The following is a 25,655-nucleotide window of genomic DNA, read 5'->3' on the forward strand; positions in this document are numbered from 1 at the left end:
AAGTAGGAGGATGAGATGGAGTCGGTGCGCAAATAAATGCATTTAGCAGTAAAAGTGTTTAGAAATTAGCGTGAGCACACTCTTGGACCGCAGATGTGCAAGGCCACCCTGCTGCAGTTAGAGCCAGCCTTCTGGCTTCCCCCATTGCCAGGGCCCCAGGAATGGTTGGGACTCAGTGGGGTTTCGCTGTGATTCGTGCTATCGCTGTTACGCCCTGCTTGCCCACACCGCTCTTCTGTTCTCTGACAGATGGCAACAGCAGCGACTCGGACACAGATGCGGGGACCACCGTGCTCAATTTGCAGCCTCGGGCCAGGCGTTTTTTGCCAGATCAGTTCTCAAAGAAAGCCTCCCAGGCCTACAAAATGGAGTGGAAGAACGAGGTGGACATGGGTTCTACACGGGGGCAACCCAGCACCCCTCCGGCACCCCGCAGTAAAGACGGGGGCACCCAGACACCAGGACTACTGAGGCAGCCCCTGCTCTCCAAAGACCAACAGTTTGGCCGGGGCAGGGAAGACAGTCTGACTGAAGACGTTCCACCCAAGCCCCCACCGAGGCTGGTGAGGCGGGCTTCAGAACCCGGGAACAGGAAAGGTCGCTTCGGCAATGAGAAGCCATGATGGAAAAAGCCAAAGCAGACTTGGGGCGAACGCGCTAGCGTGGCTGTGGTTTGTTACTCAGACCTGATCAACTGTGGTGTCCGTGGAAAACCTCTATCTAGAAACATCCTGTGGGTGGTAGAGTCAAGCCACTGATTCACGGGAGGAGCACTTATCTGTCCTGAGAAGGGGAAAGTCAAAGGGCGGAAGTCCCACAAAATGACTGTTGTGACTTTTGGCTAGGATATATATTCTTTGCAGGCCCAAAGGAAAGAAAGAAAAAAAAAATATATATATATATATACATATGTGTGCGTGCCTTTATTGAACTTGAATGACAGAACTTGAAGATTTTAACACACCTTTGTTGGTGAAAATTTTAATATATTACAAATATGCCTCAGTTTTTATTTATGAAAACAAATGTGTTTATCTGTAGTGACCATTTTTAAAGGGGATGGGGCTAAAAGTGGTGAGAACCATCTTTACAAGAGAACATCTTAAAAGGGGAGGAAGTTCACCTCCTAGAGGTGGGTCCTAAGTTCCAGCTCCCATCTGCCCCATTCTGAGCTGATAGACCTCTCAATTAAGGACAAGATGGCCCATAGCACAGACCTTGGTGTACATCAACAGGGCACTGGTTGGAACATGTAGGCAGACGAAATGACAGCTTTCAGAGTGTAGGTTGAAATGGTGAGGGTCAGACCAGATCTTATTCTGTTCCTGTGTTACCCATGCCTCTGGAGAACATATAATCTTCAATCCACTCCCCCCCCCCTTATTTTCTAGGTACAGAAAGAAAGATTGACCTGAGCAAGATCATTTCATAGTGTTTATAGACTCGGTGGCAGCTTCTGAGCTGTCCCACCTGTGAGGACCTCTTGTGGCCGGTCGGGAGAGGGGGCAGCAACTACTAACCATGTGGCTTTTCTATCATGTGATGCTGGGAGAGAAGTGGAGGTGGTTCCTTTCCTATGCATCAATGACCACACGCTTTAATGACATTGTCCCTCAGTACATTCAGGGCTCCGAGCTGCGAAAAACCTACAGAAACTGTCTTCCAATATGGAAGGAAACGATGTCCTCAGGATTTGACTTTTAATGAGGACGGACTTTGGAAAGCACACCTACTTTTTTTTGCACTAGCCTATAATTTGTCACCTCTTCACCTTTGTCATTAGAGATGAGATTCTATTCTCTGGAGTACTTCTTAGGAGTATGACAGAGAGAGAGAGAGAGACGGTGGGACATAGTCATTAAAGATTCGTATTTAAATCAATGTCTTCTGAGCTGGAGATTTACTGACTTGTCCTTTGTTTTCTCAACAGTAATCCTCAAACACCTTCCCATGTTTACATTTCCAAAGAAGCCACTACTATAGTTTTACTGTAGTCTTTCTGGCCACAGCAAAGGGTACAAAGTGGCATGGAAGGGGTTTTCCTTTGCTTTCCTGTTGCTGTGACAAAGCTTTCTGATCAAAAGCAATCTAGAGGAAGAAATGGATTGTATTCATCTTATACTTCTGGGTCAGTCCGTCCACCACTGAGGGAAATCTGGGCAGAAACTATGGAGGAAGGTTGCAGGCTTGCTTTCGGGCTCATGCTTAGCTCACTTCCGTATACAAGGTAGGGCCCACCTTAGAGATGGTGTGGGTCACAGTAAGCTGGGTCCTCCCACAGAAGTCATCACTAATGACACTCTTTCCAGACATGGCTGACCACAGGCTAGTCTGATCAAGGCAATATGTCTTCTTCCCAGGGGACCCTCGGCCATTTCAAGTTGATAATGAAAACTAACCAGGACAGAAAGCAAGACAGGAAGTTTCTGCAGCCACTTCTCTACCCTCATCAATGTCGCTTCTCCTGAGTTTCTGGCTTGAGATAAAGCTAGAGGTGTGGAAGAAACACACTTGCAGCGTGGCCTTCCCCAGCAATCCCAGGTAGATCCATGAAAAGCCGTGTGAAACACAACTGCAAAGCTCATGATTAGGACTCTGTGCCAAAAAAAAAAAAAAAAAAAAAAAAATCTCTACTTTAAATGACTATATTTTTATAAACTGAGTATTCCTTCTGAGAAGAAATTTAAGTTCTCATAGGTTTTACTATAGAAATAGAATTTAAAAGTATTGTGATGTTTAATGATGTTTATTTTCAAAAATACATAGTCATTGTTCATAGTGATAATAATTAATTACTTCTGGTGAGGAAGGCAGAAGTTGAAAATAACCTTCAAATAATTTTGCTGGTTTTCTATATTAATAAATATTACAAAGAATAATACCTTTCTGAAACTGAAGGGAGCAATAAGAAATAGCACGTTATGACATTTCCAGCTAAATAGACGAAAATCAGCTTTCACTAAGGAAAATATCACATAAAATATCTGAGCAACATTGTATAAATTTCAGAAAATGAACACCTAAGTAGTTTTATCTTAATTATTACCTGTTTAAATTTTTAAAATGTGTTTGATGACAAAGTCAATAAAATAAATTTGATTTTAGCCTTTTCTCTGTAATTTCTTCTTTTGAAAATTACTTGATTCCAGACCACAGAAAAGAGTAGTAAAGAAATGAAACTTGCCGGGGGGTGGTGCACACCTTAATCCCAGCACTTGGGAGGCAGAGACAGGTGGATCTCTGTGAGTTCAAGGCCAGCCTGGTCTACAGAGCAAGTTCTAGGACAGCTAGGGCAGTTACACAGAGAAATCCAATCTCAAAACAAACAAACACAAGAAATGTAACTCTTCAGGTGCAGTAACAATTTAAATTTCTTACATGTAGAAAGAGCCTCCATCCTTTGTTCAAACATCACCTGGCTGGACCTGGAGAATTCTGAGAGTCCTCCTATCATTGTAACACATTGTACTTGAACTGCCTAGGCATGAAATCCAGGACTTGAAGCTTTCAGACAGTCAGCAAGTGATGAGAACTTGCCACCCGAATCCAATACTTTAGAAACTGCATGTTCTGTGTGCATGCCTCCAAATGTCTGAGATGAAATTTCATTCACTCTTTTATGTGTAGCGGGGTGCTCATTTATATAAAAAAGTATGGTCGAGAAATTGTCTTGGCACATTTCGCATTTGCTTGGGTTAAAACTGCTGTCTCATCAGCAATTATAACAGGGTACCATCAGTGCAGGTTCAAAGGGCACATCACACTTTATTTTTAAAGGATAATTAAACATCTGACTTTGTCCAGATGAGGCAACTGCTGACACTATCTGCTGAGCCCTGGACACCATTAGAACGTGTATTCTGTGACCCCAATAGGACATGAAAACCTTCAGAGGCTTCAGTCCCTTGTATAAAATAGTGCAGTGCTTACACAGAACCCAAGCATGTCCTCCGTATAATTAGTCATCTTGAGATGACCCATACCACTTAAAATGCACATACTCCCTCCCTAAGTACCCTGCGGTGCTTAGGAGGAAAATGACAGGATAAACAAGTCTATTTTTTTCTTTACATCTTCCATAGCGAGTGGGTTGGAACCAGGAGTGCAGAATCTTCATGGATATGAAAGGTGGGTGGAACACGGTCCCCCACTTCCTGAAAAGGAATGCTTATGATCCAAACCAGTGCCCTGGGCTTTTGTTTTACTTTCTCTACTTCTTGTTTTACCATCGTTTTATTTGATGTTTTATAGACATGTATAAGTATATAATAAAATATCATAGTGTATGTGCCATCTACTCTAAGCTAAGCTGATGTCCTGGCTAAGAGGGCTTAGCCACTGCAGAGATATGTAAAAGAAAGATCCATGTGGGTAGTTGTGTTAGCTGCCGAGCAGATACCTTCAATGTGTCCTTTCCTGTTTTCAGCAGAAACTTCATGTTTATGTGCAAGCAGTGCAGGCTTGGAAGTGTCCTGCTCACCACATAAACACTTTACATGTGTGCTCTGGGGACCTACCTGTGTTAGCCGCATCCAAAACTGGGTCTACTTTCTTAGGGCATAACCATAATCGAGCATGAACTGGAATGCATCCACCCTTAAACTACCTTCCTGTGTGAGCACATACAGAGCCCCAGAGAAACTCATGTCTCCTCTGTCCAAGGAGGCCATTGCTTAGGAAACCTTATTCTTGTGATTTTGCCTGCTCTCCCTTCCTCTAGGCAAGGGTTGTCAACATGAGTTGCGACTCCTTTGGAGGTCGAAGAATCATTTCACAGGGCTTGCATATCAGATATTTACAATTCATCGGCAGTAGCAAAGTTATAGTTATGAAGTAGCAATGAACGTAATTTTATGGCTGGGGGGGGGGGGGTCTCTACAACATGAGGAACTGTATTAGAAGGTTGCAGCATTAGGAAGGCTGAGAACCACTGCTCTGGCCTCTTGTCTTGCCCGTGCTTACTTTGGTTTTACAATTACCAGATTGGACCAGTTTATAGAATTTTGGGAAATTGTTTCATGTTGTATTGGTACATTATTTTTCACCCCTCTGGTTTCTGTAATTTTTCAAATAAATTTCTTTTTACTTGTTTGGTAAGTTTCTGGAGAGTTTTGCCTGTATGGTCAGGGAAGGGGTATTTATGGATGTTTCCCCCAACACATCAACATTGGATGGCTTACCTCATTTTTAAGGCTCTTAGCATAGTCGTCTTCACAGGTTAAGAACCCATTAAGATCATTCAATATACCACAGAGGCATTGTGGGTTCTGTCCACCCTCCAGGTGGCAGGAGATGTGCAGAGGTTGTAATGTTAAAATAGCAGTGAGAGAGGGAAAGGCACCATGGATCAGGGTTCAAGCAGAGGGGTTTATTAAGGAACAGGATCATAAAAAGGGGAAGGGAGGGGGGACACCAGCCTCGGGGACAGGAACAGCAGCAGCAGCAGGAGAGAGAGAGAGAGAGAGAGAGAGAGACGAGATACAGAGACAGAGAGAGACAGAGAGACAGAGAGGGAGGTGGGCAGGGCCCTTTTAAAAGGACACACAGTGCATAGGCACAGTGCTCTTAGTGGCTGCAGCTGAGACAGATCTTGTCAGAATCCCAAGGGCAGGCCAGCACAAATGCCTGAATACTAACAGAGATGCCATGGGACAAGGGACAAAGTGGAATGCCCTATGACAGATGCATGGTGGTGACTTGTCATCAAATATCCAAACACTGAGTTGGCACCTAGTGTTATCAGTCATGACTAACAAGCTTGACTTTAACTTAGAAGGAACATAACCTTTATATCTAGATATGGTCAACTGCTTGCCAAATGGATCTTTTGTACATGGAAGCTGTTAAAGGAAAATTTTCACCGTTTCCATGGGGAAGGGTCTAACAATGTTCGAATATTAAAATGCAATAATTTAATCAACCATGTCTGGAGCAAACCATTTCATAGAGCATTCCCAGAAACTGCATCTGTAACCATGGTAGTTTGAGTCTTGTTTGTACGGAGCAGGTCATGATTCCTGTATTTCATGAAAGAGAAGAACTGTAGAATAGTAAAATCTTTAATTATATTTGATCCAAATACTCATCTTAAATATCTCATTCTAGAAACAATACTGGATTCCTCAAGTTCATGTTTAGATACGTTCCTTTGAAGGATTCAAAGATAACACCTGGTCCCAAATATGAAATATTTGCCTTCCTCCAGTTCAACAATAACTGTCTCACTAAATGACCTGAGAAGATTATGAAGTTACATAGGAACCCACCAAACTTTAGCATCTCACCTATGCATGGATGATAGACCATGTGAGCATCTTGGTCCAGTAAAGGCACTTTGATGATGACGACTCAAGAACATTCACCCTGGTGAGTGATGTCACTGGCTGGTTCTGTCTCAGTTGACTGTAGCAGAGAGCCATACTTCAGCCTCAAGGAACAAACTGGCTTCAGGAATAAATGTTCGTGATAATGGCAGAATCACAACAGACACAGACAGCAGGGGTCCATCCTGGGCACTTCACACAGTTTTTATTTCAACAAGCAAGCTTGGGACAGATTTGGTTAAATAAGCTATTTCACCAAACAATAAATGGCCTCAAACCCCAACAATCCAGAATGAAATATAGTAGCCACTTCCTTATATAACTGAAGCCTCTCTTTGCGTAGTTTCAATTATTTGTGGCCAAGATCCAGAAAACATCATGTGAAATTCTAGCAATAAAGAACCTATACGTTTGCAATGCATACCATTGTGAGTAGAGTGGTGTACCATGCTACTCTGTCTTGTCTCCATGGTATCTGCCTGCTACCCATATATTAGAGACTTAGCAGCCATCTTGGTTATTACATCAACTGTGCTGATAGTGCATTTCTTGGGTTCTTCTAGGCCTTGCTGTGCTGACAATGCAGTTCTAATCTGCCAAATAAAGCTATAAAGGGCTTGCTGTAAGTGCAAAGGGGCAAATGCTCAGCTTGGGACAAAAGAATAAATCTGAAGGTAAAACTGAAACGGCAAAAAAGCCCATGCTACATTGTCTCTACTGCCTCAAACTGGAAACACTGTAGCAGGTGAGAGGGGGGGGGGGGAATCAAATTGGTATCTGTTTAAGAGAAAACAGACTATGTGAGGCTGGACACTATCATTCCAGGAATACCCTCTGGGGGGAAGGGGGGGTCTCAGAATGAACAGTTGCACAGAGCACTCAGCAGTGTGACACCTAAACAAGCCTCGGGAAAGGTCACCCTTGCCTCATGTTCCCAAATGCCACCTTTCATTTTAATTGTGTTCATTTTTCTTCACTATATGCACAAAAAGATTTTTAGTTATCAAGATATAATAGTTTAAGTCGACTAATAAAAGAACAAGTTTTGCATCATTGCAATCTAGAATTTTTATCATCTGTCATTTTTCTGTGTGCTTTTGTTCTGTTCTCTTATCGCTGTGATGAAACACCGTGATGGAAAGCAAGTTGGGGAGGAAAGGGCTTATTTGGTTTACATTTCCACACCACTGTTCATCACTGAAGGTAGTTAGGACAGGAACTCAAACAATGCAGGAACCTGGAGCTCATGCAGAGGCCAAGGAGGGATCTGATTACTGGCTTGTGCCCAAGGCTTGCACCCCATGGCTTGCTCAGCCTACTTTCTTATAGCACCCACGGCCACTAGCCCAAAGATGGCACTACTCAGAATGCTCTGGACTAATTAAGAAAACAGTCTGCAGGTTTGCCTACTGACTGATCTTTTGGAGGCAATTCCCTTTACCCAGATGACTCTGGCTTGTGTCAAGTTGACACAAAACTGTCCAACACAGATTTCTTCTTCTCTTCCTGGCCTCTATCCATGCAGCCATTTGTCCCTTCTAGCTCAAATGGACCACTGCACCAATACACACTGCTATTGTCTCAACCTCTATGTAACTCCCAGTGCAGCTAGAGGATCTTACTAAAATCCATGTGTTTGGGAGCAGTGGTCCATATCAGCTATAAAACTACACTGCTGAGCATGGCAAGCGGGCTCCCCACCCTCTTCCAATTCTATCCAGTGATTGGTTCTCCACCCTAAGTGTGCTAAGTGTCTGGACCTTGGGGGTCAAGGCATGCAACCAGGAAGAGAACCAGCATCTGCCTGTCCCTTTGGTGGGCTACAAGAAGGACCATGCACAAGTCAGTGTTCGGGCCACTCAGTTCATGGTTGAGCCTTCCAAATACGCCTCCCTGGTGCCCATCTTTTTCTCATCCCTTTGAACTGAGTTGGGCACCTTATTTATGTTCTATGGGAAGGCATAGAGCTCCACGGGAGTCCTCATGCACAGCATCTATTTGTGGCTGGCATGCTGGGGGTGGGTGGGTAAGCTCCCTTCATAAACACTCTGTGTCTCTAAAGCAAATTTCCACGTAGCTCCAAGTTAACCTATATGAAGGTATTTTTCACTTATACAGGAACAAATTCATGTGGCCCAATCTACCACTTTAGGCAAGACAATGGGCCGTTACGCAAGAGAGTTTAAAGAACAGGACACACAAGTTAACTGAGAAGATTTAATTTCCCTGAGATTTTTATCCCATTAAACATATAAACCCTACTAGCCAGTGGCTGCCAAAGCTTTCTGTGGAAACAGATCAGCTAGACGGCTCCCCAAAGTGGTCCCTAGCAGGAATGTGCTGGGGCTGCGGTATGTACATATTCCAGGACATGGCAGTCTGTGAACCACACTTAGAACAGGACACCAAAATGAAGAAGTGAAATAAAGCAACATTTACCAAAGGAGACAAACCAAGAAACAACCATCAGATTAGGTAATCACTAAAGTCGCTAATACAGGACAAGAATGTTTCTTTAGATACCGGTTGATTCTAGTTTTCAGTATACCTCCACGTGTCTTACTAATTTTAAAGCCTCATTAAGTTTATAGGTTTGGCTTTAAGAAATAAAGTGCTATGGTTTTAGGAAACAAACATGGTCACCATACCATTTGTAGAAAACCTCACCATCTTTGAGTTCAGTCTTTGGAGAAACATGTCTGAAACCGCCTTTCATTACATCCGAAGGACGATACTCTTACTGTCCTTCTGATCCCAGTCTCCATGACAGAGGGCATGGTCATTCACGCCATGCTTTGGTCGCTCAAGAGTTCTTAGCTTTTGTGTAAGATTCACAGTGAAAACAACTTAAAAGAGAACTTTCTCTCTCTCTCTCTCTCTTTTTTTTTTTTTTATCTTTTTGCAGCGGAGGAGGAAAAGGGATGACGTTCAGGCTAAAAAAAAGTACATTTAACTCTCACGAATTTCTGAGGTTATCCCACCTACAACTTTTAAAACTGTGGAAACAGCTTTTCGGGTTTATAAATAGTAAACATTAGAGATAGTGCATTAAAATACCACTTATAACTATGCCTTACATTGGGGTGGAAATGGGCACACTTGTGGAATCATCAAGAGGGTTAAAGGTAATGTGAGTTTTGTGGAATATTGAAGAGGCTTGAGGGGAATGTGAATCCGGGATGCTTGTGAGAGGGCAGGCCCCTAGGCAGCGGTCCTAAACAATCCATTTAACCCCGTGGTCAACAGGCTTGCCCATGTGAGTCTATGAAGGCCCCTCCTGGGTACTGGTGGAGTGGTGGCTTAGAGTCACCGGGAAGGACACACCCACACTCCCATCAGGTAACCTGGCCCTTCCCAGGCACCACAGTAAAAGGAAATAAAGCAAGTAAGTGACTTTGAAAAGCCCCAGTGGAGCCGTCTCTCCAGGGCTTGGGAGAGACGGCGCCGCTGAGTAGAGAAGCCACCCAGAAAGCTGCTCCTTTCTAGTGTAGACTGATTTCCTGAGTGTCAGCAAAGGTGGTCCACCACAGCAGCGAGCAGTACTCTTAGGGGCACGTGCAGCTAGCTACTAAAACTCTGCTGTGAAACAAGCACATCTCAGTGTCCCTCTCCCCCTCCATGAGAAATGGCCACCAGAGCTTAAGACCCCAGATCTGGCCTTGCATGGCCTTTTTTTTTTAACTGATGGAGAAAGCAACAGGTTGGTTTAAATAAAGCAACCTCCTCCAAGCTCCTTCTGGCTCCGGGGTTTAGCAGGAAACCTGCACTCCAGAGAGGTGACGAGCATTCGATTAACACCGCACCTCTTTTCACTGAGATATTGCTTCTCCCAGCCTTCGGCGTACCCAGCTGCTCGCCCACCATTTCCGACTCTTTGTAGCGTGCTCTGCCTTGCCTTTCCCCAGCTACAAATGGTAACAAATGTCACCAGCCCAGGTGGAAGAGAAGCCACTCAGGTAAGCTGTGGATATGGACCCCTGGCACACCCGTGCTCAATCTAAACTTTCCTATCTGCAGCCGACTTCTGGTGGTCCGGCTGGCAACCCCGTGCATTCAGGTGCGGACTGGCCACCGCCACCTGGAAACGCCCGCACCTAGATGACCCACCCTCTCTGAAACACCCTTCTGAGCAGTCTTTGTCCCACTTCCCAGGTTCTAATTCTGCTTCTCCGAGTGGTCCCAGCCCACCCTATTCCCTTTTGAGTTCCGTACTCCCATCCTCACTGGGATGTGGTCTGTTCAGTGACATGATTAAAATAGCCACCAGGGCTAAAGCAGCGCCCAGGCTTGGGGGTCCACAGGGACTGATCTCCTGGGCGAGCCCTGAGAGGAGAGGGGCAATGATGCGGCCCACGGCAGTCACAGACTGGCCCACACCTATGACGGTGCCACTGGCCTGGGCCCCGCCGGCACTCAGCTGGAGGTCAGTGATGCACGTTCTCCCGATGCTGGTGGAGAAGGACAGAAGCGTGGAGGAGAAGACCACCACATCCATGGTGCGGGCCGCGGAGTAGAGCAGGAGCAGCAGCCAGGTGATTACGCTGGAATGCAGCAGGACCATGTACGAGTTGTGCTTGTACAGCCGTAGAATGGGCCCCACGGCGAAGCCAGCCAGGGTACCCAGCGCACTGGTGTAGCTGATGAGGTATCCTGTGGTCTTGGGCCGCACCCCAAAACGCTCCTCCAGGGCCAAGACGAAATTACTATAGTACAGCATGACCGCCACCCCCATCAGCAGGCGCACAAGAAATATGTCCCACAGCGCAGAAAATATGAGGCTCTTCACGTCCTTCAAGGCGGATGTGACTCCGACCCAGGGCCTCTGCCCTTGCTCCTCATTCCCCCTGGCCTCAGGGGGGGTGGTGGCTGCTCCCTGCAGTGCACCTTCCGGTTTCCGTGATGCTGTAGCACGCTTCTGATCTGAGCTCCAACCATTCCCTGCACTGCTGATGTTTGTTTCTCTCCAAGGTAACAGCCAAACGAGACCTAGTAACAGGGCAAGGGACCTGTTAATGCACCCAGCCCGCGGAATTCCTACAGTAGGATAAAGGAGTACTTGCATGAGATCACTCACCTGGATTTTATATTTTATTCTCTTGGTTATTGATTCCAGCTTCCCCACCATTCCCACGGTTCTGCGGTGGCATCAAGACCCACACGATGGACCCTTGAGCTTTATAAATAAACTACTGAAACTACACACACAACGGTCACTGTCTTCCCAGCTCAGGTGCTTTCCTCAACGAATCTCCTAATTACCTGTCTACCTGTCTGTCCACTTGTCTATACAACTGTATTAGCACACGCAGTTCAGCGTGCTTTTCCGGCGTGCTAAGGACACCATGAATGACAAAACCCTGCCCTCATACATCCCAAGCCTACATGGAGATTCAGACAAGTCAACAGGCAGCTGGCTTACAATGTAAGGGTCATGCCGAGGGAGGGGCAGGACGCTAGTGCAGCCATGATGGGCCTTGGCCAGGGACCAGGAGAGACATCTGGAAAGCAGTGGCTACTAGAAAACACCAGCTGGCTTCTTCACCACCAGGGCTCACCAGGTGTTTTCAAAGGTCACACCCGCAAAAAAACAGAGCTCCATGAATAGGGACCATGATACCCAGCCTTACACAGCAGACACGATCGCCACGCCATTCAGACAAGCCACCCATTGACCCCTAAACTGGTGTGCTTCCCTGCCTTGGGCCTTTTAGGACCTCTCAGCGATCCATGCTCAAAAAATTTCTTCAAGTTGAGATTACATTTTCTACTCTAAGACATTCTTCCACGTTTACCCTTAATGGGCTTTCTGCACTCCAAGTTCCATCTGGTCCATGCTGTTTTCAAACACCTCACGAGAGCTTGGCTTTGTCCAAATGCTGCCTTAAGGATTTCAGTCATGAGCGCCTTAATGGCAAGAGAAGGAACCGCGATTGATGGTAAACCTGGGAGTTGCTGTAGTCTCTAACCGCGATTGATCGTAAACCTGGGTGTTGCTGTAGTCTCTAACCGCGATTGATCGTAAACCTGGGAGTTGCTGTAGTCTCTAACCGCGATTGATCGTAAACCTGGGTATTGCTGTAGTCTCTAACCGCGATTGATCGTAAACCTGGGAGTTGCTGTAGTCTCTAACCGCGATTGATCGTAAACCTGGGTGTTGTTTCAGTCTCTTCTTATCTCTGAGAGGGCCATTTTATCAGAGAATCCTAATGAACTGTTGTTGATAGTCCACGAGGAAAGAGTACAGCTAAACTAATGAAATAGAGGATGGAGGGTGTAGCTGAGTATTTTAACAGAGTGCTTGCCTAATGTGCACAAGGTCGCGGGTTCCATCCTTAGGACCACACGAAGTGGAGATGGTAACATGCCTGAAATCCCAGCATCCAGGGGATGGGGCGGGGGAAGGATCAAAGCCAGCTTCAGCTCCATAACAGGTTGGAGGTTAACCTGGGCGGCAAGAGACCCTGTCTCAAAAATCATGATGATGATGCTTGGGTTAAAAATGCTTCTGTGCAAAGTCTCCTGGCAACAGGAAGGGGCTTTAAGCAGGGAGCTCACTCTGCAGTGCGGGAGGCCTCTGTGACTCACTGAATACCGCGGGGTATGGTGCAGGGACAGGGACAGGGGCAGCAGAGGAGCGGCCAAGCACATCGCCTGCCCTGGGTTGTAGAACAGAAGCATGAAACGGAAGTGGTAACAGAATTTTGAGAGCGCTACGAAAAACCCTTAGCGAGCTTTGTTCAGAATGACCAGGCAAAGGCTTCGAGTGAGGCAAACATCTGAGGACTGATGGACCAGAAGAGGGCTGGGAAAGACACCCGAGGAGAAAAGTGTCCTTAGCGCAAAGACGTCCTGGGGGAGCCGGCCTGCGTGGTAGTACCGGTAGAAGAGAGAGCTTGGCGTTGCCCATCTCCGTGTCGGATGACCAAAGCTTGTCGTGACCCTGGGGTCTGTGGCAGAAAAATGCATAGTTGCTCTTTTTTTTTTTTTTTTAACTTCCAGATTTCATCAAAAAGTTTAACAGACCAATTAAAAATAGAGTTGTTTTCATATAAATTATAATAACTAATATATATGTATACATACATACCATACAAAAGAATGGAATTGGTTCCTATCTTATGCCACACACAAAAATGAGCTCAAAATGGATTAAGGACGGCGGTAAGACCTAGGTACATAACACCCAGAGGAAAAGGGAGGCAGGCAGCTTCTGAGAACTGGGCTTGGCATTGATATTGCTGGGTATGCTACTAGGGAGGGAGACAGTCAATAGAAGCTTAAAGAGGCAGAGGATCTAGAGCAAACTAAACCCCTTCCGCACATCAGGAGGACCAGTCTCTGAAGTCAAAGGGCAATGTAAAGAACAGGTGTTATTTGCAGATCCAGTATCTGATTTTAAAAAAGAAAGAGTTAATAATACTGAGTCAGACAAAACCCCAGCATAGAGCAGGGGGTGGGCCACAAAGTCCCACTCTGGCTGTGGCCAGAGGGAGAGTGTAACTCCTGGGTTCTATTACCCTCCAGTGAACTGACCCACTTAAGAGCATATGGGCAGCAACAAATGATTTTTTTTTTTAAATGAAGACACAAGCTTATCGGGTATGGGGAACGGGGGAGTGGATCTTGGGAGAGATGAAATTTCCTCAAAATATAATGTATATGTATAAACAATTAAAATATAAAACTAATTTGTCTGAAGAATAATGGCTTCCCAGATAATAGGTTGGGGAAATGGTCAAAATTTAATGTTTTGCACTGTTGCGTACAGCCTACTTATGTTTTGTATTTATACCAGAAGCATTTCATATGTGTAGCAATATTATAGCAATTACATTTTGTAAAATGTTTTTAATTTTTTTTTTAAAGTTAATACCCAGGCTATACAAGGTATTACTTCAACTCAACAGCAGGAAGGCAAAACAAAATAAAACAAGATTTAGCAAAAGACTAAAAGCTTCTCCGATAAATGGTCAGCAAGATAGCACCCAACATCACCAATAAGCAGAAGTTCAGGCCAAAGCCACAGTAAGGCAGACGTTCCCTCTGCCTCTGAGGGGACTGTTGGGTGACGACAGCCACAAAATGATGTGACTGAGGACGCAGAAGAAAGGGAAACTCTTCTAGTCACTCTGAGAGCAGCAGCGAGGATCTTCAAACTAACATTCACTCTTGAACAATGACTCTGCCTATCCTATTATTATTTTGTTAATGTGTGTGTCTGTGTGACTTATACACACACAGTGAAGCCCACAGAAACCAGAGGAGGATGACAGACTCCTTGGAGCTGAAGTTACAGACATCTGTGTGCCACTCAGGTCCTCTGTAAGGGCAGCCAGAGTTCTTATGCCTTGAGCCATTCTCCTGGTCATAAGTTGGCCCATTCTGTATTCACACACACACACACACACACAGACACACACACACACACACACACACACACTTTCACAAAGACACAGAAGTGGATGGACTTAAGTGTATGTCTTCAACAGTCAACTCACCGGCATTGAGAAGGAAGACAGAGCAGCAGATAAGAGCTGTCAAGTAGAACCCACCATCCAGTTCCGTCAGATACCCACCAACCATGGGACCCAGGATGAAGCCTACACCTGAGGCTGTGTTGAACCTTCCCAGCACCAGTGGCCGCTCTTTCTCTGCGACCAGATCAGAAAGAAGTGCCCTGGAGATGGAGAGGGTGTGTTTAAAAACACCTGCAAGGGAGAAGAAATGTGCTCTGTAATTGTCTGCACTCTGAGGAGCAGACCCTTCGGGGCATCCCTTCCTCCCTGAACCAAATGGAGTTCTTGCTACCATTTTTGCTGGCTGGACCACTAAGGCCTGCAGGACTCACCCCATCATAAGTAAATAGAATCTGGAGCCAGCACCTAACAACGGTTGGTCACTTCATCTTTAGCACTGGGTAACTTAGCTCGGCCAGATCTCCTCACAACACCCCAACGTTCCCTGCCATCCAGTGGAAATCCCTGGTCTCGGGCAGTCCAAATATCCAGAAACGAGCTCAATCTGAGCTATAGGAAGATTTCTGGCAGTTAAATAAAAGCCAGAATTCCTCAAAAAAACAAACTTGAGAAGCCAAAACCAGTTCCCATCTGCCAAAGGAGTCATCTTCCCCTCTGGCAGAAGGGACAAATGGCTCCCTGTGGTTCATATTCAAAGCACGTGCCAGCCTCCAGGTTCCCTCAGTATCATAAACACCTGCTACGCACACTTCAAAGTCCATGCTAGCATCCCACTCACGGCCTCCTCTTCTTTCTGATGGCAAGGTTTTCCCACTGCCCTGGTCTTCCCGTTGTAGCCTCCCTTTTGTTTTCTGTCTCTTGCTATCCATTATTCTCATAGTTTCTCTCATTACGTTCCTTTTCTCTGTCTCCTACTCTCTCCACTAATCTCTCCTATCCTCCTGGCCCTGGCTATGTCCAGTCTACTGGCCACGTTCAGTCTGCTTCTCTGGATACGTCCTCTCAAGGATGAAAACCTTAACCAGACAATCTTACTCACTGTAAACTATTACCGCGCACCTGCCCTGTGCCAGCACTGACCGTAACCCGTGTGTAAAGCAAGGAGCTAACCAAACGGAACAAATTAGAGACAGACAGACAAACAAGCAAACAAAATGCCAAACACAAACAGCTAAATCCATGCTCGTGGAATGGGGATTTCTGTATGGGTAAAATATAGAGAGTGCATTAGGAGGTGATGAGGGGCGTAGGCAGGAACAGAAGAAAGAATGCCAGGTAGAGCAAGAGGCACTCTCATCTAAACAACACCCTGGCAAGACACTAGTGGATCTGACCGTGGCCGTGGCTTCAGGTCGCCAATGCCAACGGCCTCCTACTGGCCCGAGACTTGTGAATTTGTCTGAGAGCTACCTGGTGTCTCCAGCATGGCTATGTGCTCCAGAGGCTTATCTAACATACATGTGAGGAATGCTTATGAATATACTGACAAGCCCTGGGAATGGGCTGCCAGCCACTTCGGTTGACATGTAATAGGAACTAGTATAAGCTCCCTGCCCATCATTCCAAGCTGTGACTGGACACAGCGGCTTCCGCTGGTCTCCTTACCGTATCTTGTTTGGCCCAGCATGCTGCCACCAACTGAGTCTGCTCCAAGCATCTCACTCAAAATGCGCATGCGTGCACTGGACACACTGGATGGCATTTCTGGAAACAAACTTACAAACCCCTTCTAGGATTACACAGACTCTTTCTAGCCTTGCTTTCTGAAACGTGAGGAAGGACTGGGGTGAGAGAAAACTTTCAAGACATCTTTAAGGGACTTGGTGCATTTCTTTGAAACTACATCCATGCTGGGTTAACTTATGAGGGAAGAAGAGTATCGGGAGAATATCCTAGAAACAAGTCAGGGGAGGGTTCTTTAGAGGTTGTCAGTGGAAGAGCACATGTCCAGTGCAGGCACAGCGTCTTCGGGATAAGTTTCAAGACACAGGACCTGAGCCTACAACTGATTGCAAAACCAGAAAACCCAGCAAAGTCCCCAAACCCTGTGAAGGGTCAGGCCTGGGCAAGAAGGAATCTACGACCACTCCTGTTTGTGAAGATCATAATTCCCGTATACTAGAAGCACTAGGCCACTCGTACTAAATGAAAATAAGTCCATCTTCCTCTCAAGTCCCTCTGCCTGCTTCGCAAACAAATCTAGGTTCTCACTCATCTCCCTCACCAGTCTGTGGAGAACACAGGAACAGGCCTTAGCACAGAATGGTGGGGTACAGTGAGAGACACATTGGGAACCAAACAATCAACCGCACAGTAAATGCATGTGAGCAGCCGTTAACTATAACCTTGAGTGCACTGGTGGGGTTTGTTAGGGTTGTGGATCGCGCTCAAAAGCAAAGTCACCCACACAGATGAGATACGGGTGCGGTACGAAAGCCTCCAACAGCATTCGTGTTCCGAATGCAGGTCAAACGCAGGTGAGATTTGGTGCTCTGGATGCCAAGAAAGGCAAGGAGGGTTACCGTTTCCACAGCAGGCCCCCACATACCACACACGTAAGGGCGCAGTTTCCAACAGTGGATAAAACATCTCCATGAAGATGGGAGCGATTACAAAGTGTTAGAAAATAGTACCTGCAGTCTGGAAGGAGGAGACCAGCCCCAGGTCTCCTCTTGGAAGAGGAATGTAGACTCCTCTAGTCAGCAATCAGATTTCCAGCCACTGAGCTGTGTCTCAGTGTGACTCAGTGCTAGCCAAAGACATCTCACATGTTCTCAATTGTCTGAACACATGTGGAGAGGTAGGGCAATGGGAAAGAGACAGGTCAGGCGCGGCAGAGTAATTCACCCCTAACGAGTCTCTGACAGGCTCTGTCACAGGCTCTGAAGGGAGTCTGGGGTAAGTTACCCGAGGGCCTGCCAATAGTAACTGCTCAATAAACAGCGACCAGTGGTCAGGCAGTTACTGCTGTCATTACTACAGCCATTGGTCTTTGCAGGGTAAGCTCTGATCGGAGAGGCACTATCAATAAATTGCAGTTCACAAAGAGAAATACACTCCTGGGAGTGGGAGCAGAACTCACCCACAGGGACTCTAGCCAGCGTAAACAGGAACACGTTGGTGGATACTCCAAGGAGGAGATAACCCAGAGCACTGAGCAGAATGCACACCAGCAAGGAGGACCTTCTTCCGACCACATCACTCCAGCAACCCTGACAGGAACAAGCAAATAATCTCCAATAGCGGGCACCACACTCTACCACGCTATACCACAGCCCGCCCTTCCCATCTTCCGCCAGCGCACAGTGGCTGGTGGCTTTTAGGAAAAACAAAAATAAATAAATAAAAGTCATTCTGGAATCTGAGATTAGGTGATGGAGTCAAATTACTTAATTTGAGTCTTAATTCCTTCCAGTTATAAAAGGGAGGTAGGTAGTGGAATGTTACAAAGTTCAAATGAGAATAAACTCGAGTGTTATGTAAATTTAACATTTTTAAAGATGCATTTATTTTCACTTTAGGTGCCTGAGTGTTTTGCCTGTATAGATGGATGTCTGTATCACATGTGCATGGAGTGTCTGAGGAGGTAGAAGGCACTGGATCAGGCTAGACACAGTGGCACATGCTGTTACTCCCAACAATTGAGAGGCAGACAAATCTCTTCGGGTTCAATACCAACCTGGTCTATCTAGGGACTTCCAGGACATAAATAGTTATATAGAGGCAACCGGTGTTAAAAAAAAATAATGAATGAAAGGAAGGAAGGGAGGGAGGAAGGAAGGGAGGAAGACAGATATTGTATTATCTGGAAATGCAGTTACAGGCAGTTTGAAGCTGTCATGCAATGCTAAGAACTGAACCCAGGTCCTCTGAAAGTACTCCCAATTGCTGAACACTCTTTATAGTACCTACCAGTCTAGTGTCTTAAAAACATGAAAGAAAGGTAAATGATATTATTTTTATTTACCCACCTAACAATGTATTATAAAATCTTACTCCATTTCTGTTAAATTAACTCCCTCTTAACCCCTAGCAAGGAGGTAGCCAGGGGAAGCATAACTTTGCTAAATATGAGATGCTAGCCACGGCGAGAATAAGTAGATGACTATGAACCTCCAGACTGATGGACACTGGGGTCTCCAGGATGCCGCCAGCAGGCTGCACAGGGGAACAGACAGGGATGCTCAACAACCGTCTCTGGATTTCAGACTACCAAATGGACAGGAAGAGGAAGAAAACCACCTCTGAATCCCTCTACTCCATTCATCCGCTATCTAACCAACCTATTAAAGCAGCTTCTATTGAGTGCTATCATGTATACCAAGGCACTTAGCTCAACTTCCATACAGAATGCTAGAAATGCAGGTGGGTTTGACTGCTCTCAGCTACAGAAAATAAACAATGGGCGGTAATTTCTGTTTACATTCTTTTCTCCGGCACAAAAATCAGCCCCAAATCACAGGGACCGCACATTATAAATGTAATACTCCTTCTCCCCAAGCTGTACTAGTGGCTCAGTGTGTCTTGCAGAAGAAGCCATTTGAGTCCTTGAAGCACACAGCGCCCTACTCCATGTCTCCTATCTAACCACTATTCTGCAACCTTCAGAGAAGGCCCTCCATTTTATAAGCACCCTGGCGGGCGACCCGGAGTGGCATGTGACTGTGTGTTGGAGATGGGAGGTAGGGCAGAGGACAACTTTCTGGATGGAGGGTGACTTACCACAAAGGTGCTGGAGAAGAGCTGCAAAGCACCGTAGGAGGAACCTGAAAGACAATCAGTAATATTAGAAAAGCCTCTGGGGCGTGGCTAAATGACTGTGTTAACTAACAGTCAGGTAGGAAATAAGCAATAAGCGTGTGTGTGTGTGGGGGGGGGCTACATTGCCCTACAACACTTGGCAAAAATTTTTAAAAGCTTTCCAAATAAAATGAGAGCAAGCAGAAGAAAACGAAGAAGGCAATGGCTAGTCTTAGGCAAGGACCCCCGAACATAGCGCTGCTCTGTCTTAGGGAGTAAAACAAAATCAGAATCCTGGAAAAACAGGACTGAGCTCTGTTTTTAACACCAACTCCCACTTTAGAGAGGAGAGGATAAGTGGATCCATTATAATCATGACTGGAGATGCCACAAGTAATACACGGCAACAACAATAACAAACAGTTTCATAGGTTTAAAAAGAAGCCGCTTTAGCTATATAACAAAGTTCTAAGTAGTTCTTTACCCTCCTTTGTTATGTACCAGGCCCATTTGGCTGTTCCTAAAGGTCTATATGCTACCAGGTGATCGGCAAAATTCAATGCACACATCTTGAGGAAAATAAGAAACTGAGAAGGGATCAGGGTATACCAAAAGTGATGTAGAAAACTGCCCAGTTTCTTCTCCAACTTGTGAAGGATTCAGGGGCTGTTAGCACTAAGGGTTTTTCAGTATTTAACATGCACAGTTCTAAGCCCTGGATACGCCTGCCTCTTGGACAAATCAAATTTGGGGTGGAACTGCATGCTGCATGGGCAGAAATCCCATGGGACTATGAGTCGCTCTGGTGGTATGGGAAGCTTGGAACTAATTTCCTTTGCCACCAGCTATGACTTCCAAAAATTGCCCCTACGGCCTCATACTAAATTCCAAAGCTTTGCTCGTGGACAGGAGGCCATGTTCCACCTTCAACATACACACACAACCCAAACTACCAGAGGCCCAGGAAGCAGAGCTACCATCAGCGTGGGATGTGGGAAAGACTCAAATCTCAAAGCCTTCCTCAATGCAGGTGATCCAGGAATAGATGAATTTCACTCACTCTGGGGTGGTACTTAGAAACGTTCTGGAAAGTCATTTCATTTCCTATTCACTTCAGGGTGACGACGGGTTAAGGGCTGAGTTATTTTCAGAGGACTTGGAATTGGGTGTTTTGCAAATAGACAGCATTAACCACTTACCCACCACTCCAGCAACTGCAGGACTTACTCCAAGGGACTTGACATGGAGACTCAACAAAGGAACAACCATACTGACACCAAACAAGTCCTGTAAAAAAAAAAAAAAAAAAACAAAGCCCAAAGTTCCCAGTGAGTTCCGTGCCTGGCAGTGTTTAAAATGGTGATTCTAAAACTGTAAGCCAATTTCAAACTTAAAACCCAGAGATACACTCCTGAGCAAAGAAACCATAATGTCCGCCACAAGGACCGGGTGAGACATGGAATCCAGGTAAGTCTAGATGCCTGGACAGTCTTGACCTAGGATCAGTTTCCATCACAGCTTCTTTGTGATTGTGATTGGCCCCAGGAGGATGTGCAGTGGAAGCCCCTCCCTCCCCTGAAACAAAGCAAGAAAGAACTGGAAAAAACCCTCTGCGTTGTGTGGATAATGTAATGTATGGATATTGGTAAAGTGGCTTTTGCTTCGGTACAAAGCTCCAGTTACAGGAGGGAGCTGATGGACCAGAGCCTGTACTTTTGGAGACAGTTCTATTTGCGTAGCTTAGCATGGCATCTTGCCTCAGCCCCCTGAGCAATGGCATTACTAATCTGTTCCACCACCCCAGGCTTTAAAACCTGATACACATCAATACCTGGTGAGCCCAGGAGACCATGAGGAAGACAGCAGGCTGGTGAAATATTGATATCTGTAGACTAAGGTAATTTTGAAAATATAGGCTCATCAACAACAGCTGGTGATGTTATTTTAGCACCTTGCGAGTTTAAAATAACACCTTTTTTTTTTTTTTTAACCAGGAAAGCTGGCTGCAGACTCCTCCTTCTCAGGGAGCTCTCATCTAAAATCCCTTCTCCTTTACTGCATATATGTTGTAACCATTCACAAGGAAGCCAGCTAGATGGGACCACCTAACCTTCCCCTGGGCATCAGCATTTCCCCATGGAAACTGAAAAATACAGTCAAGCTTCGGGGGACTTTTACAGGGAATGAAACCCAGTGTTTCTCCGCTGGTGGGTTATCCCAAAGGAGATGGACTGTCATCTGCCAGGGGCTGGGAAGAGGGAACAGAAATTGACCAACCGTCTGGAGAAAAGGGGATAAAGTCACAGACCTCAGCACTGTGGATGGACTGTCTTTTCCACCGCCAGCCCAAAATGAATGACAAGGAGACTTCTAATTGATTATGAAAGCTTGGCCTTTAGCTTAGGCTTGTCTCAAACTTAAATTAACCTATTTATATCAATCTACACTCTGCCTTGTGGCTTTTTACCTCTCTTCTATACTGCACTTCCTGTGTCTGCTCTGTCCTTTGAGTCTCTCTCTCCCAAGCCTAGATTCATCTCTCTTCCCCCCCACCCCCTTCCCGGAAGTCCAGCCTACACCTCCTGCCTAGCTATTGGCCCTTCAGCTTTTTATTAAACCAATCAGAGTGACATACCTTTACACAGTGTAATCAAATATCTGGAAACATTCTACCACAACACAGCACCATCTTAGCTCAATAAGCAAAATGAGCCAATAGTTCCCACGAGCTTGCTGTTCCCATGAAACAAATTAAAACCTCAAAATGTCAAGAGCTAAAACTAGAACACTTGGCAAACGACTTCTACTTCTCTAATCTTGTGTCCTTCCTCTTCCAACCGGAAATCAGTTTCCCAAGACTTTGGGGTCACTAAATATATGAAAATAATAGTTAAGCCGTGCATGATACCCTTAGATGTAATTTAATAAGTCAGAATTAGCTCCTTCAAAGATATATAAAACTGCATATAATCAAACTCTTTACAAGATTTTTCACTGAAAAAAAAATCCCTAATCTTTTCAAAAAAAAAAGTATTTGGAAATCATATGTATTTCTCTCAAGATATGCTCTTTAATATATTATTCTTTTGAATATATTACTACATTCCTCAGAATTTTACAACAGATTAGATTTACCATGTGCACAGCATATGGAAATCATGGGAGAGGCTGTGACTACCCAAATCTGTTTTGGAAAGCCACGCATAATGAATGATGCATGAACTGGCTTTATTTCACTGTCATTCTGAAACTATTCTGAAGTCTGGCTCCCTGTAGTTGCTGATACCCTGTAGGTAAAGTCTGGATGTTCCAAGTGATGGCTTAAGTTCTTTGCATCTGGCACAAGTAACCTAGGTGCCCTCAGCAGTAGAGCCTTGGTAGGCTGGGGATATACATCGCCCCAAGTGGATAGCAGTCAGCAACCTTTCCCAGAAGAAGCCTCACTCACTAGACTGAAAGTAAGCAACACCTACATTCTACTGCACAACCAAAACCAACGAAGGGTGGTGAAGGGTAAGGGGTGGGGGTAGAACCTGAAAGTTCACTACAGATGGAGATGTCTCTAAGATGTGGTCTTCTTCATCTCCTGGCTCTGTAAATACAGACATTTGGCGCTATCTGTTTTCTTTAAGATCCTATCAAGTATTAATTGAACAACCTCTACCAACTGTTGGACAGTTTGCGAACTGAACAACCAAACAACCAAACCTACACTTGAAAGAGAAATGAAGGTGAATTATGGTCCCAGACTACCAACTTAACCTCACCAATAAGAGTAAATTCTCTGGAAGCAGCTATGATGACATCAGAGCTCCAGGGCATGCACCACATAGCAGGCATCCAGAAGTTCCATAAGTATTAAATTAATAGGACGATGGATGGTTGGAGAACGACTTATTAAGCTTCTCATTTGTACTGGCTGGTTTTCCTATGTCATGTTGACAGGAGCTACAGCTATCATCGGAAGGAGGAGGAAACGCCTCCTTGAGATCCAGCTGTAAGGCATTTTCTCATTTAGTGATCACGCGGGAGGGGCTAGCCCTTCGTGGGAGGTGCAATCCCTGGGTCCTAGGAGCTTGTGAGAAAAGCAAGTTGAGCAAGCTCTGGGGAGCAAGCAGGTAAGCAGCTCCCCTCCAGGCCCTCTGCACCAGTTCCTGCCTCCAGGATCCTGCCCTGTTTGAGTTCCTGCCCTGACTTCCTTCCTTGATTAACAGCGATGCTGAAGTGTAAACCAAATAAACCCTTTCCTCCCCGGCTTGCTTTTTTGGTCAGGGCGTTTTGTCGGAGCAGGAGCAATAGAATCCCTAACCGAGACATCACTCTACGAGGGAAAAAAACTACTCGTGAACCAAACTAAAATACACATGCACACAAACTATCAAAACAAAAACACGTGCCCCCTTTTTTTGCCAAAAGCCAATTGTGTGCAAACCACCGTGACTTCCGATTTCAAACTTCAAGGCTGCCTGTGCAGCTGGGTTCCTTAGCAGCGACTTCTCGACCCCTGCTGTGGAGGAAAGGGCCACGTCCCTGCCGGTCCCTACCGCACCAGCCCCCCCCCCCCCGAAGCCTGTGAACTCTGCCCTGCACCGACCAGTGCACAGAGCAACTGCAATCACCCTCCAGAGCGGCTGGGTCAGCGGCGAAAGAAAGGGCAGAAGGAGACACCGGGCCCGGGGAGGGACGTGCAGCCAGCCCTTCCTGCAACCCTTGTCTTCTACAGGCTCAGCGCTTTTGCCCAGCCCCGAACCCGGCACTCACCAGAAAGCCGACCAGGTAGAGACAGAGCAGGAAGCGGCGGGATCCGGCTGCCACGGGTGCTGCTGTCGCTGGGGCCTCCGCGGTCAGCCCCTTCCCCGAGGCTCCTCGCCCGCGGAGCCCCACCGCCATCCCCCGCGCGGGCCGGGGGTGCGGACGCCCCTGCCACCGGCAGGCCACGCCCCCGAGGTGGGCACGCCCAGAGTCGGCCACGCCCCAGAGCGGAAGCGATCGGCGTGCGCCTGCGCAGAAGGAAGGCTCGGGCGGGCTGCGGGGCGGCCGCTGGATCGCTACCGCGGGCGGCTTGGTTCGAGAACGCCTGCAAACGTTTGTGCCTAACGAGTGATGCCGTCCTTCCTTGATCCCCGGTGCTGCAAGGCTGGGGGGTTGGGGGATTGGGGAGGTGGGATTGTGTCTTTTTTGCTAGTAGGAGGTATTCCTCCGTGGTAGCCCGCTCGGGCTTGAAGGATCACAGACCCAGGACCCCACTGCCAACTTGGCTTGGCAGACTTGGAGCAGGTTAAGGTGGCGGCCGAGGAATAATTACGTGCAATAAACGTACAGTGGACGAGTACACAAAGTTGCAGGCCACACGGCCTGTGGAAGTGCGGGCCACGAGTGTGCAGACCAACGAGGTAGAGTGTGGAATGCCGCAGAGCCGCGCTTTGGGAGAAGCTAAGGCGTCCAGGCTGACAGGAGTGGCAGCAAGATGCGCGTGACTTGCACACCCAGACAGACAGATCTGGAGTAGAGGGGGCTTCAGTTACCTACAACCAGAAAGGCCTCCGCAGAGCTTTGCGGTTTCATTCTGAGAGCAACGGAAGGAACCGGGTGGAGGTGTGATGTTAAATAATGTACCGGGGCAGGTAGTAAACTGTTCGCCATTTATTTTTCTACTTACTGGTCCGTTTGCTTATTCATTCGCTTATTTATTGTTCTCTAATATATATATATATATAAATATATATATATATATATATATATATATATATATATATTACATCCCAGTCATAGCTTCCCCCTCTCTCCGTTCCTCTCAGTCCCCATCCCCGCCTCCCCTCTCCCCGTCATTCATTACTGGTCCATTTGCCTTCAGAAAGGAGCAGGCTGAACATGAGGGATGTGTGTGTGTGTGTGTGTGTGTGTGTGTGTGTGTGTGTGTGTGTGTGATATCAGGTAATATGCCTTGGCCTGGTTGTGGCTGACTGGCTATGGGATCTGTAGGAGTAAAATGTCCAGCACCTGCATTTCTTAACTTTTAGCACCGAGGAAACTAGAATTAGTAGTTCAAAGCCTGACTTGATTCCCCCCAACTGAAAAGAACCACACCTTCACCCAGCTAATTCAAGTCATAATC

At 46.2% G+C, this 25,655-nt stretch overlaps 2 protein-coding genes across 2 annotated transcripts in view; one reads left to right on the plus strand and one right to left on the minus strand.

Moving 5' to 3' along the window:
• The window catches only part of Slc9a2 (solute carrier family 9 member A2), a 71,276-nt gene extending 70,615 nt beyond the window's left edge, over nt 1-661 (plus strand). The window contains exon 12 of the mRNA XM_051204408.1: nt 250-661. Coding sequence (XP_051060365.1) covers nt 250-623 — 374 coding nt within the window. The 3' untranslated portion in view covers nt 624-661. The remainder of the gene's footprint in view (nt 1-249) is intronic.
• Nucleotides 662-10,497: 9,836 nt separating this feature from the next.
• On the minus strand, nt 10,498-24,430 carry Mfsd9 (major facilitator superfamily domain containing 9). Its single transcript, XM_051204430.1, has 6 exons — nt 24,302-24,430; nt 20,740-20,827; nt 19,523-19,566; nt 17,883-18,012; nt 14,822-15,031; nt 10,498-11,309 (listed from the first exon to the last, which is right to left on the minus strand). The coding sequence occupies exons 1-6, from the start codon at nt 24,428-24,430 to the stop codon at nt 10,513-10,515; spliced, it is 1,398 nt and encodes a 465-aa protein (XP_051060387.1). The 3' UTR covers nt 10,498-10,512.
• Nucleotides 24,431-25,655: the final 1,225 nt, after the last annotated feature.

This window comes from Phodopus roborovskii, unplaced genomic scaffold, assembly GCF_943737965.1.
Source record: "Phodopus roborovskii unplaced genomic scaffold, PHOROB, whole genome shotgun sequence".
NCBI classification, from domain to species: domain Eukaryota; kingdom Metazoa; phylum Chordata; class Mammalia; order Rodentia; family Cricetidae; genus Phodopus; species Phodopus roborovskii.